Consider the following 14,691-nt stretch of genomic DNA (forward strand, 5'->3'; position numbering starts at 1 on the left):
CACAGTGATTTCTTCTTCTTCTTCTTCTTCCACTAAAGCCTATGGGATTCCCTCCATCCACAGTCATTTTGAAACCAAGGTAGGGATACTTAGTAACTGTCATTGACAGAACATGACAAATATTTAGTAACTCCTATAAAAAAAAACCCTGAAAATCTGGCCCATAATTACCACAAGGACTACGGAGAGCATCTGTCAGGTTCACGTTGGCAGGGACTATGCCACTCTGAAATATAATGCTTCCCACTGCAGATCTAGCGCCAGGCAACATTTCATATCCTCTTGATCAAGTCTGTGCATCTGTGCTCTTTGGTGAGAGAATTTGGCTTCACTTTCATCAGCTCTGAGACCACAACAGTGGGGCTGGACTCCGAGAACAAGAGCAGATCTCCATCATGATATGTGAAATTCTGCTGGTGCTTCTTCTCCTGGTGTCCTATTTTCCTTGTGGGACATTGATGACCAAATGTCCACTGAATGTACAAAAAGAGGAAGAATACATATTTAATTACTACAAGCCAGGAGACTTCCTGATTAGTGGAATCATATCTACATCTAGCACTATATTTTATCCTTACATTTTCTCTAAGCCTCCAACCAACAGTTTTGAAAGGTAATTCCTGATGTGTACCTAACCCTGTATTTATTTTATCTTTTCCACTGTCTTTTTTTTTTTTTAATAGGGATGGTTCCCATTTCCCGGTATCTGGTCTCTGTCACCCCTTTTCCTCTTCATTTGCTTTAAGGAAAAGGCTTAATTTGGGGGTGGGGGGAAGTGTTCTTGGATCTTCACAAAATAAGTCCCTGCGATGCCAGGGAGTGTCACCAAATACCCTTTTAGCTGAAGGCAAAGAAGTAAGGTCCTTTCCCATTTTATTTTCCCATTCTCTTCAGTGTTGCCATTGATGCACTGCTATCTCTCTCTCTCTCTCTCTCTCTCTCTCTCTCTCTCTCTCTCATCTCTCATCTAATCATCTTTCCCTTCCTGGGCAAGTGATCACAGTCCTCACCATTGGTTTTCAGCTTTCTTTTGTGAGATGGCTTGTCGGCCACTTTGGAATCCAGAGGAAGGGAGAGGCTGGCATTCTGCTTTGAGTGGCAGGACAACAGCTTCCTGTTTAATTTTTGTTTAAAGTAACAGAATACATTTTAACTTTTCAAAAACCTAAGAGACCAGGGAGGTTTGCAAGCAGAAAGGGAAGTGGCCGTGGGCATATCATGTCTTAGCACTACGGATGGTCTCTCGGATTTGGAAAGGAATTCGACTGAGGCCATTTCAGCCTTTCCAAAGAAAGGTAAAGCTCATTTCTGGTCAGTGCTTACTTTTATACACTTCGAAGTAGAAATCTGTCACTGATCTGTTGAGGCGAATTCTAGGTACCTCATAACTACCTTTATTATCTTATTTTATTTATTTTGTATTATGTATTATGTAGTCACCCACTGCGGGAGATGGGCGGCATACAAATTTAATGTAATAAATAAATAAAGTTTATTTGCATCATTGCCAGGCATAAACTAACATTAAAGGAAAAACTTCTTTTCTGAAAATAAATGTTTGCAGACAAGGAAGAAAGTATCTAAAAATTAAAATCACTTTTAATAGCACAGAACTAATATAATTACTATACTTGTTAATATTGATACATAAGAGAATCACCATATACTGCTGAATACAGTGAAATACCGCAGAATGTTCATCTATTCAGGATTGTATCTGAATGTAAAAAAAAAAAAACCTAAAATATTATTTTATGCTAAAGGAATATTAAAATATAGTAGTAAATAGTATCATGTGGGATGATTAAATCAATAATTAAATGTAACAGCTGACATTACAACAGTGCAGAAGTCTGAATGCAGGCTATACGACAGCTAACTAATTCTTACATAGTTTGTTCTGAATTTCACAAGCTGATGCACCAAAAGTAGCGTCTTTATATGTCACCATCTGAGAACAATAAGAAATAGAAAAACATAAAAGTGATCAGCAAAGCCTGCCAGTCTGGTGAGCCTTGGGGTAATTAGATTTCTTTGAATCTCTCTATGGAAGACATCACTGAAAGGTTTCAACCTGCCCAGAATCACAGAAGATTATTCTGGAAGAAGATTCTTGTCTTTTCCTCCATCAAGACAGGCAAAGGAAGAGTGTTACAGTATCTCAAGCTGAAGCACCTTCTAGGTGTGAGAACTTCTAGCACTCTTAGATGGGGCACAGGACTAAGTAGATCCTTCACTGGTGATAAATAGGGTTATAATTTTTATGGTCATCAAGTCAGAGTTGACTCTTTGCTATTTGCATAGATTGGTTTTCTCCAGGATGATCTGTTCTTAACTTGGCCTTTTGAGGCTCTAAATCAGGATATTGGGAACATATTAAGGAAAAAAAAAAAAAGACTTGGGTCACTCCATTTGGTACATTGGTAGTAGAGCGTATGGAACAAAATCAGTAGGCATTGAATTCAGTGACCAAGTGAAGCCTATTGTGACAACCCAACCTACAAGAGGACCATAGGAGAGATTTTTCAGCATAGAGCAATGGCTCAACAGACAAAGCTAATTGGCATTCAAAGCAGCAAACCATAAATAAAATACAGATCTCAAAATATGTTGCCAGAATGTTTCCATTCAAACATTTGAACGATTAGTAATCAAAGGAATCCTAGATGACACACCCTACAAAAAAGAGACGTCTGGAATAGAAACCTGTATGTATATTTGGGGATGGTTTTCCACAGTGAATTTTAAATAATTGCATCCAGTTGCTAAGATAGTTCATGCATTTCATTCCTTAAGGTAAATATGTTAGTTTTGCTGGGGGTGTATTTCTCTAAGTCACCTATTAAGGAAAATAAGACACCTAATTGTCTAGGGAAAAAGCTTCCACTGGTTTCAGTGGGATTGTCCTGATAGGAACGTTGAGAGAAATTTATCACCACAAAAGACCCTGGAAATAAATCACAGAGGAATTTCCTATGTTTTGATTGAGCAATGAGTGCTTGACGATTTTCTGCATTGCAATGTTGTGACAGTGAGGTTCTGGTTCACCCTTCTTTGCCCTTCATGAGATCAACAGGTTAGTTTACATGTTTTAGGCTGATCCATCCCATCATTATTCCACTGATTTCAGACTGTGAATTTCTGAATGGTTCTTCACAGAATCATGGGGCAGAAATCCAACTGTTATGTTATAAATGCCCCTAATAGGAAACATGGCATGACTTTATGAGATGAAGATGAAAATCAAAAGTGAAGCTGAAAATAAACTCATTTATCTTCCTTGCAGTATAAAAAGTTTGAGCTTTTCCCATATCCTGCCCTTCTTCTTTGCCATTCATGAGATCAACCAGAGTCCAAGGCTCTTACCCAACATCACCCTGGGCTATAACATCTATGAGAACTTCTTCAGTGCAAGAATAACACACGAGGCCATGATAGACATGCTTTCTACTGGGCAGGAGAATGTCCCAAACTACAGATGTGGAAGACCCAAAAATCTGTTGATGGTGCTGGAAGGGACAGATTCTGAGCTCTTCATACTCTTTTCAGCCATGTTGGGCATCTACAAAATCCCACAGGTATCTATGGACGTTGAAGCGAAATCCAGTTTGTAAAGTCTCCAGAGAGTCCAAAAGGTGGCACTAGTGGATATCAAGAAATAAAATGAGCCAGACAATGGAGCTTGAAAGGCACTTGGCATAGTATTCATTCCATGATGCATGCAAATTCTTCTTTCTTCACACTTGCATAAGTCGACATATAGTTTTTGAAAACAACCACTGGTTTCACAGACTTCCCCTTCCTTTGCTACTGAATTGCATTTAGACTAAAAGCTTTTATCCAGGTCTGAGCAGAAGGGCTCTAATCCATCCTCTGCATGAAACATTCATCCCCTTTGCCAATCCCTCTCCTGCCCCTTTTCTTTATCTTCCAGGCACTGCAGTCACTTGACTTCCCTCAAAGGAAAGGGTTGACAAAGCAGACTTTCCCCCCTTTTTCCACCACCTCCAAAGGAAACCTCAAAAGAAGTCTAATGGAGGAAGAAGGAGGGAAACTTTGCTGTAAGAGGATCTTTCTCCATTTAAGCTACAGCAAGAAATATGCACATAGCTGACATCTTTTTCTCTTTGCAGTGGAGAAGAAGCATCTGATTTTTGTCCCTAAAAGTAAGAGAATTACTTATCTTTTTTCTTTCACTGTAGATCAATTATGGGGTCATCAGCCACATTCCTGAGCAAAAACAGCATTTCCCTTTTTTCTACTGGATGAGTTCAAGGCTTGGCATAGAGAAATTCTCTGCAGTGGGAAAAGGGCCTTAGGTTTAATCACTGAATTTTGTTTCTAAAGACAGGACAATAACCCACCTTTTTTATTTCATTGTAGATTAATTACGGGGTTATCAGTCACATTCCTGAGCATAAAGAGCATTTTCCTTTTTTCTACCGGATGAGTCCAAAACAAGAGCCTCCTCACTTGGCCATTGTCAAGCTGCTCCTGCATTTCCGATGGACGTGGATCGGCCTCGCTGCTCCGGACAATGAAAATGGAGAGAAGTTCAGAAGAAACTTTGAGCTTGTGGCCGTCAAGAAAGGGGTTTGTGTTGCCTACTCAGAAAGCCTCCCAGCACTAGATAAAGAGAAAAAGAAGGACTTCCGTTTACATTTTAGCAACAATGATGTAAAAATTATTGTTTGTCAGTTGGACTTTCAGGCCGCATTAACATTAGTGGTGCTAATACAACAAATTGAAAAAGCTAAAAGAGTGTTTGGGGAGAAAGTGTGGGTTGCAACAACTTTGCCAGACATATCTGTGAGATTTTTTTATCGAATGATGGATCTCCAGCATAAACATCTGTTGTTATCTTTCTTAACTCTGGCAAACAAAAGGACACAAAATTATGATTTTAATTCATATGCAATTGCTAGTGAACTGTTTGGGAAGACAGCATTTCAGTGTTCTTCTTCACACCCCGTTCTATCTAAGAAAGTTTGGAAAAGATGCACAGAAACCAAGAACTGGGAAAAGCCACCCTGTGAGGTGGTTGCAAGAATCCTGTCTGAGGATGGCTCCAGTATTTCTACTTCAGTCCAGGCTGTAGCCAGAGTCCTCAATTCTGCCTATTCCTCGCACCTGAGTCAGAGGAGAATCAGGGTTGGAGATCATCTCATACCCCAAGTGGTACAGCCATGGCACGTAAGACTTTTCTCTGAATTTCTGCTAATGATCCCCCTTAAATTCCTTAGTATTTGTTAGAAATGAGCAGGGTTAGAAATGGGGTGGGATATTCCCCACAGCAATTGCCCAATTTTCAGTGTTTTGGGGGTTTTTTCCGGCCAAATGTGGAAGCTTGGAGAGAAAGGAGAGAGAAATTCTGTTGCTAGATCTTCCAAAGTGAAGAGTTGTGCTGGTTTGGGAAGTTGGGAGAACAAGGAATGAAGAGGCAGGCCCTTTCCCTGTTTGCAGAATAAATCAGCATCAGGATGCTACAGTAGCCATCAGCTTTCTTGATCATCCAACATTGGCCTGATTTACCTTCTAGACCAGGGAATCTTTTCTCACTTCCTCTACTGCCTCCTTAAGAGGATGTGAAGCCTATTCATATCCATTTCAGCCTGAAATGGTTAATCTCCCACCCTTGCTGTCCACCTCAATTGCCCTCCACATTCCGCAGCTCTCACTCACAAAAACACAACTTTCATGGGGTGCAGCTGAGGCTGACCTGAGGTTACTCACTCAAGAGCTGCAGACGAGAAGAAGGCAACATGGTGGGGACTAGGTGCAAAAAGAATATTGCCATGGCTTGTGTCTGACATGGTTAGCTGCAAGTAAGGAAAGGCCCAGAAAACAACTTTCATACATTTCCAAATCCCCAAGACTTCTTGTCCATTTCAGGAGCTTTCGATAATACTAGTCAAGTTTGCCTTCCTGCCAAGGTATCAGGTTTGATACCTATGAGATCCTAATTTTAAAACACAGAAGAAGGAAATTTATGCAACGCTGAAGTTCTGCAAAGCTGAAATGGTACAAATCAGAAATGTCACCAAGGGAGTTGTTGAAGCATCCAGATGGTTGGATGTTTCTTTCTAGAAAAAGACATGGCCAAATGGAAGAGGTGAGGGGCAGCAATTGTACAGTGGAGGGAAGGGAAGAAGATTGCATTCAGAGAAGCATCAAAGAGATAGAAATCGAGGAGAGGTTGGAAGGGAAATTGTAGTCCAGATGTAGAGAATATGCCCTAGTGAGATCGCCACCTTACAAATCACCTGATTTTTGGAATCAAAATATGTTTGTGACTTGAGAGTAGCAATTTCATAAAACAGAACATACCAGAGATCTTTTGATAGATAGAAAGGACATCGAGAGTAAATCCTTAACTAGATTTCTCCCAAACATTGGAGAAAGAGAAACTGAGCTGAAGTATCCCCATTTGGATTTAGGAATGAAATAAGAATGTCGAAGGTCCAGGGGTGATTCTCCATGTCGTTTCAGCTTCATCCTTTCCTAAGAAACTTCCAGCTTTACAATCTTACTGAGGATGATGTTTATTTGGATGAGAATGGAGATCCTGCTGCTGACTTTGATATCATGGACTGGGCAGTATTTCCCAACAAGTCTGCTGCTGGGCTGAAAGTTGGAAAGATAGAAAGAGAGGCCTCTTCAGAAGTCAAGCTCTCCATCGATGAGAGTGCCATCATATGGCCGACATCATTTCACCAGGTAGCTGAGTCTGCTTGTTTGTGGGTTTTATTACCTTTCTGCTCCTGTATAACCCTCTGAGATTTCAGATTATCAGCCTCGCAACTCTGATCGAAGGTCTGTGTTGGTAAAAGGGCAGCTTGAAGGAGATGCTGCTGTTTCTCCTGGACTTCCAAAGACCTACTGTTTATAGAGGGAATCCTGGCAGTGATGTGGGGCAGGATGGGAAGCCTTGTTCTTGGGTAGCCCATTGCCGCTTGGAGTTGAGATTTCAGACCTGTATGTTAGAAGAAGGCAGAGACTCAAGGAGAGGTTATGATAGGTGTTTTCTAAGGAATTGCAAGGAGAAGGAGAAGCAACCTTATGCTTGTACTGCATTTGTGTGCCTTGAAGGGAGATCAGACTAGGAATCCAATGTCACATGGGTCAGTATTACTTTATTGTAAAGCTATAGTAGCAGAATCCTGTAAGTCTGAATGCGCTTCCCCCCTCCTTCACTTTATCTTTGTGAGAACTAGGGAGTGTCTTGTCTAAGACATTTGCATCCATTACAGTTCTCAAAACAGGTATTGTCTGAGATAAGAACAATATTCTAAGTAACACATTCATTTTTATTAGAGAAATTCTACTCAACAATGACAGTTGTAACTTTCCCCACCCTAATAAGTCCCTCTTAATTTCATTCCATATTTTAAAATAATTATTTTGAAATAACATACAATTCATGTTTGATATAATAATTCTCAGATATATCACTTTTTTCTCAATCTGAAACCCAGTTTTTACAGTTGATTTTGGTCTTCCATCTTCATATTCTTTGTCAATATCTTTGTTTTCTCCGTCTTAATTTAAAATTCAACCAATGCATCAAATTCCGTCATTTTTTCCATTAATATATCTATCCCTTCTAGAAGCCTCTCCAAAATTGAAACCAAGTTATCGGCAAATGCCCTTATTTTATACACTTCCTGTTTAACTTTCATTTCTGCAATTCTCTCATCTTCTCTTATTTCTCTGTTCAAAACTTTTAGAGCCAGAATGAGTAACAGCAGAAAACGTGGGCATCCGTGCCTCGTTCCTTTCTGTATCTGAGAGGGCTTAGTCAGTTCCCCATTCACAATTATTTCTGCCATTTGTGAAGAATAAAACAACCTCATCTATGTACTATTGTTCACTCCAAAATCCATATCTTCCAAAATTTTAAACTTAAAATACAGTTCAAATTGTCAAAAGCTTTCCCTGCATCAAGGAATATTAAAGCAGCATGTTTTTCATTGTGTAGCTCCAAGTACTCTAATATATTAAGTATTAAGAACTTTTGAAATATTGTCTCTTAATTCTCTTTTAGGTAAAAGAAACACATTGTAAATCTTGTAAAATAGTTTTCAGGCTGTCAGCTAAAATCATTCTGAATATTTTGTAGTCATTGTTCAGCAATGATATTGGTCTATATTTTTTTGGTAAAGTCAAATCTTGGCCTGCTATATTTCCCACTGTTCAGTTATCTGGGATCTTTCTGTATCTAAAACAGAATTCATCATTGTTTGCAAAGGTAGTAAAAACTCATCTTCAAAATATTTATAGGATGAGGCTGATAGTCCATCTGTACCAGGGGTTTTACCTTTACAGGTAATTCTCGCTTAACAACCGTTCATATAACAATGGTCTGAAATTACATCACTTTCTTAAAAGGTGCCTTAAAGGGTGCCTTACAGAAAAAGTATCTGGCACTATCTCCAGTCTATCAACTTATGTGGCCAAGTGTTATGAAATCCAAAGCATGTCTATTCTCGAAAAAGATCTACATGTGTCCAAGAATAGGTGCATTCTTTAGAATCATTATTTTTATGTTTCCACATCAATTCAAAATTGTCCCTCATTTTAAAAAAGATTTTTGGAAGTTTGTCTTGCATTATTTTAGTCTCTTTTATAGTTATTCTATCTTGTTGTTGGTAGACTACTCCATTCTATTTGCCCATTTTATATGACAACTCCATTAGTTTTCCAATATGTCCATTAAAAATGTAACTTTGTTTTCATTTGGGACATAGACCTCCAATAAAAGGATGTGACTTTCATCAATCTCTGCTTGATCAAGAGATAATAAGACCAGAGTTTCATTAATCTCTGCTTGATCATCAGATAATATCATTTATGGTTGGAATTGTGGATTTATATATAATTTTTTTTTGTTGGTTTGTTTGTTTAAAGCAGGTGAAATTCCTCTCCAAAATTTTTATAAATCAATTATTTTTTATCTTTCTTTCTTGTATGTGTTTCCTGTAAACAAATTACATCCACCTTCAGTTTCTTAAAATAACAAAATAAAAGAGTTGGCAAGTAATTCCAGGCAGCATCATCAGGGGGAAGGGTAGCGCCCCTATCACCCCAGGTACATTGACAGAGCCAGGTCTTTAAGTATTTTTGAAAGCTGGGAGGGTAGGGGCCTGCTGTACCTCTGGGGGCAGAATATTCCAAAGGGCAGGGGAAACAGCAGAGAAGGCTCTCTTCCTGGGCCCCACCAGCCAACATAAGATATTCCATGTTGAGTATTTAAACTCCATATTTATTTTCTGAAATTTGAAATCTCTATACCTGTATCACCTAATGTAGTGGTATCTTTTTTAGCTTCTTGTTATGTTTACTGCCTTCTATTTGCATCTCTTGCATCTCCTCCAATTCCACCTTGTGTATTTCCCAAAATTATCTCACCTTTTGAACTGAATTAAGTCAAAATCTCTGCTGCTCAAAAGTCAAAATCACTCCTTCTAATTTATCCTGACTAAATGGTATCTTCTCCTGTTTTAATTTATCAGTCAGGAAGATGTAATCTTTTCTCTTAGACAGGATTCTGATAGGTATTTCTTTAAGCAGGATTACATCTATCTTTAACTTTGGGTTAAAGTATTGTTGTAGAATCTGGTCTCTTGTTCTCTTCTTAACAAAATGCATTAATTTCTGAATTTGCTGTATCTTGTGTTAATTCTGTAGACCTTATACAATTCTGCTTCTATTTCTTCTTCTTCCCAGTCCAACAATGTTGTAAACATCTGAACTATCCTGTGTCTTATATCTTCCCCAGGTTCTTCTGAGACTGCCCTCAACCTCAGGTAAAATTCCTTCTCTCTCAACTCTAGTAATGCCAAGTTATCAAAGTCTTTTTGCATCTCTTGGTTGATTGCTTCAGTTTCCAAAACTTCTACTTTTTCTTTAATTTGTTGAACCTCACCTTTAAAATGTATTTCAGATTCTTCAAATTCCTTATTCATTCTTTTCTCCAAATTCCTCCTCTATGGGCACTGTCACAGCCATAGCTGAGGCTGTGACAGTCTTTCCAATCTCTTCAAATAGCCTCTCTAAAATCTCAGGTGTGATTCCAGATGGTTTGTCTGTCAGTGATCCGCTCCTCCCTTTTTTCACTGCTTTTTTAGTAGTGACCATCACTTTCTGTCTTACTTTAATCCAGGCAATAAGATCATCAAAAAGAACCAACTTTACCTACTTTTTTCCTTCCTTTTTTGTGTTGAATAAATCTTGTACTTTTACATCCAAAAAGCTCTCCTGGACCCTTTATCTGTTTGAAATTTTATAATCCCAAATTCTTACCACACTTTTCCCTACAAGTTATTTTTCTAAAGTCCTTATTCTTTTTTTGTTAAATTCATTACAGGCCTTGGGAAAACTGACTGGATAGTCCTTTTAAAAAGCCATTCTGAAGATCTCTTCAGCATTTAATTAGTTATATTCCAAAGAGTTTTGAGAAGTGGGGTTTGGTCAGAGCCAGTGTCCTTTAAAAGGATCCTAGGCAGAATCAGCCTCTCTTTAATATTGAGGGGATTGTGTGAAAAAATCCTGCTGGAATGGTACTACTTCTTGGGTCTGTGGTGAAGAGGATGATATTGAAAATGAGGTTTTGAAAAACATGCTTTCACTATATTTCGAAAAGGCCTTGAAAGTATATCCTTCAATTTTATAAACTGAGCACAATTACCATGCAGAATTAGGACATTTGGAAAGGAGAAATCCTTTACAACTTTGAGTTAAGAATGTTAAAGTCTTAGAAGATCTTCAAACATTGTTACAGTCAAGAAACAGTTTCAGGGCAACCTCACCTTCTGCTCATTATAAATCTTGCTCTAAGAAAGAGCCAAGAACCCCTGGAAGATAACCCCAACTCTGTGGTGGAGCTTATTCATTAAGGTATTGTGAGATTTGGTTAGATTCAGTTCAATGCTCTGGGGGAACAATAATGGTGCATAAAGATGGTTTATAACTTTGCACAGTGCATAAAACACATTTGTCATGTTCAAAATACCATGATTATAACAAACCATGGTTTAGTCCAGTTCATCAACCCACATTGTAACTTATTTCCATTCAGATATGTAATCCCCCTAATGAAGATATTTTCCCCCATTTCCTTTATGTTTAGAAAGTGCCTTTTTCCAGATGTACTGAAAGTTGTCTCCCAGGATACACCAAGCTCACGAGAGAGGGAGCACCAGTTTGCTGCTATGACTGTTCTCCATGTACGGAAGGATCCATCTCCATGCAGGAAGGTATGTGGCTCAAGAGCTCCATCCAAGCCCAATGAAGTGTGTGAAATGCTTCTCTCTGCTGAGGAAGCCACCGTTCTAATCACCTAGCTATCTATTTTTCTTGTAAAATGCTCCAGAAGCCAGACCATATTATTGGAGGGATCTAAGGATGTCCCTGACCATGATAATCTCCCTTCTGGTGGGATTAGTGACACAAATTTTGCAACAGAAAGGAAATTTATTTACAAGACATACATTAGAGGAATAAGCAAACCCACCACTTAACTGCCAGCAAGAAGAGTCCTAAAGCACATGATCCATCTCTCTGCTAGGAAGAAAAGCAAAAAAATGCTGTGAGATTAGCATCAGTGTGACAAGGAAGGAGCCCAGAGTAAATCCTTAAATGCTGTATCTCCACTCTGCTGACCCCTTTTGGTCATTTGGTCAGGAAATGCTGAAGGGTCAATGCCACCCAATTCATGAGTTAGGCAGCAATGATTTCTGTTTTTCAGATGCGGCCCATTGTGAAAAGTGTCCCGATGACCAGCATTCCAATAAGAAGCGAGATCAATGTGTCCCCAAAGTTATAAGCTTCCTGTCCTATCAAGAAACATTGGGTCTCACCCTGTCTCTCATTGCTTTTTTACTGTCTCTAATCACTGGCTTTGTTCTAGGAATCTTCATCAAGTACCGAGAAACTCCCATAGTCAAAGCCAATAACCGGGACCTCACCTACATTCTCCTGATTGCCCTCCAGCTTTCTTTTTTATCTTCATTTCTATTCATCGGTCGTCCCAAGAAAGTGACCTGTCTTCTTCGACAAACTGCCTTCAGTGTTGTTTTCTCAGTTGCTGTCTCTTCCTTGCTGGCCAAGACTGTCATGGTAGTGGTGGCATTTCTGGCCACAAAGCCAGGCAGCTCAATGAGGAAATGGCTGGGGAAGGGTCTGGCAAATTCCATTGTCTTGTCCTGCTCTGGAGTTCAGGTTGGTATCTGCCTTATGTGGCTGGGAATCTCTCCCCCGTTCCCAGATGCCAATCTGCATTCCCAACCAGGACAGATCCTCCTGCAATGTAATGAAGGCTCAGTCACCATGTTCTACTCTGCCCTCAGCTACATGGGCTTTCTGGCTGCCATCTGCTTCTTGGTGGCTTTTCTAGCCCGAAAGCTGCCAGGGAGCTTTAATGAAGCCAAGCTGATCACTTTCAGCATGCTGGTTTTCTGCAGCGTTTGGGTCTCCTTTGTCCCCACCTACCTGAGCACCAAAGGGAAATACATGGTGGCTGTGCAGATCTTCTCCATCCTGGCCTCCAGCCTGGGCTTACTGGGCTGCATCTTTATCCCCAAATGCTACATCATTATCCTGAAACCTCACCTGAACACAAAGGAGCATCTGATGACGTAAAGTGATGAGACCTCTTAATTTTGGAATCTATTTTTTTCTATAATTTACCCATAATTTAATATAATATCACTTAGACTTAAAGTCCTTTATACCTGTTCTCAAATTCAAAGTATTTTTTTAGTCAGTAATGGAAGAAATACAGCAGTGTGGTTCTCTATAAGGATATCAGATTAACATGTAATGGATGGCATGAGTGGGGAAGATTCTGGAATGGAAGTTCAAGAAGGACCGGGGAGAGACATTCCAGAGCAAGCCCCTCCTCAGCCCACAACCAGAGTATGGGAAGATGAAGAGGATGAGGCTGACCCCTTCCTAGAGTCTCACGGGGTGTAGCCACTAGTTGCTTTATTATAGGTTTAGTCTGGCGAGATTCTGTCCATTAGGTGCAAGCTAATAAAGGAACTGAACTGTACTGGATTGCCTCATTGTGGTTCTTGGGCTGAACCTGACATAACAAGAAAAACACTGAGTGGATTACATGGAATTTATTTGAAGAGGAAAAGCAATATTTGCAGTCAGGAGGAGGCGTTAATATGAGTGTCAAACTGATTCACTACCTGGGAATTTAATTAACAAAATTTAATAAAGATTTATTCAAGAATAATTATTCATAGTTGCAAGAAAATACAATGGCAAAAATCTTAAAACAGAAAACATCAGTCCATAAGAGATCATATGGTTGTAGTAAATCTTAAACTATACTATACAACGAGCTGTTTGACTTGAATAACAAATCAGGTTATATGGCCATTCACTAAGATAGCTCTCCCAGAAGGTTTGCATCTTTGGTTAATTACAAACAGAAGCATGCAGTCCATAAGAGATGACTCAATGATAAGTAGCATAGTCCTTCTAAGGGAAAGAGTACCAGGAAGAGATCTCATCCCTACCAGGACAGAGTGGATGTAGATGAGTATGGAGATGGCCTTGAAGGAAATATGTGGTATGCGAGGGAGAGAGAAATGAGTTTGAAAGTGCCCTCTGCACATGGGAAAGGCCGTGCTGAAAATGCTGAATGGAGTGGCTGCAGCCAGGCAGAAAGAGCCATCACCTCCCCACTTCCTGTTACCCTTGTGAGGTAGTCCAGACAAGAAGCACCCCCAGAATTACTAGCTTTAATTTTATTATAAGATCACACGAACAGAATCTTGCAAGTGTGAAAGGGCATCTCTCCCCCCCTTGCCTTTGCAGTCCCAGAAACTAGGTAGGGTCCCTTTTGAGACATTTATTGTTCCCCTATTCGTCCTGGCTTTACTGTTTTGTGTGCCGCTCAGGGTTGTTGTGACGACATAGGTAGCTATATAGTTTGGGCAGCTCTATAATTGATTCAGTCTTTTTATCTGTCCAGTGAAAACAGAAACATACTCAATTCTGAACCAAGCCAGTTGATGTGAATATGTCTGTGTATGTGTGTCTGTCTGTCTGTCTGTCAGTATCTTAAAGGGATATAAGCATGACATAAGTTTCTCTTTTGTTTTCCATTCCTTAAGGATCTGTTCTCCTGAGGTGCATCCTTCAGATCCATGTCTATGTTGATAAATTAATTACAAACATTTGAATGTAAGATATTCTTTTCCTGCCCAATTGTTTTAGTCAATTGTAAGAGAATCCACATGCAGGAGAAATGGTTCCAGTCCCAAGAATGTGGTACCTGCTTTGCTCTGCGGTTTTTTCACCTGAATTGCCAGAGTTGTCACCATAAACAAAACCTGGGACCTCACATGTGTAAGATGTCCTACAGGAGCATGGAGTCTAGAAAATATTTTGCTAATCCCCAGTTTGGCAACACATCACACAGTCCACACAGAAGAGAAATTGTACAAATGCATATAGCATAGGAAATGTCTTCTTCAGGGTTTGAGCTTCTTAGAACAGAGGCAGATCCACACTGGAGAGAGGCCATATTAAAATTCAGAGTGTGGGGAATGCTGAATCGCCAATATTTCATGCAGGGAAAAAATGGTTGAAGACAAAAGGGAAAATTAAGTTAGCAATTAGTAAATGAAAAGAAGGGCAGAATTCATAAACCTATGTTTCCTTTCTTTTTTCATT

General features: G+C 39.5%; 1 protein-coding gene across 1 annotated transcript; it reads left to right on the top strand.

The window, feature by feature from the left end:
• The first annotated feature begins 3,431 nt into the window (after window positions 1-3,431).
• LOC148214094 (vomeronasal type-2 receptor 26-like) lies at window positions 3,432-12,639 on the top strand. Its single transcript, XM_088128561.1, has 5 exons — window positions 3,432-3,578; window positions 4,384-4,677; window positions 6,490-6,717; window positions 11,129-11,255; window positions 11,747-12,639. The coding sequence occupies exons 1-5, from the start codon at window positions 3,432-3,434 to the stop codon at window positions 12,637-12,639; spliced, it is 1,689 nt and encodes a 562-aa protein (XP_087984687.1).
• Window positions 12,640-14,691: the final 2,052 nt, after the last annotated feature.

The sequence above is a fragment of the Python bivittatus genome, unplaced genomic scaffold, assembly GCF_059951505.1.
Source record: "Python bivittatus isolate LINGU-HERP-01145 unplaced genomic scaffold, Pbiv_v1 ctg000750_np1212, whole genome shotgun sequence".
Taxonomy (NCBI): Eukaryota; Metazoa; Chordata; class Lepidosauria; order Squamata; family Pythonidae; genus Python; species Python bivittatus.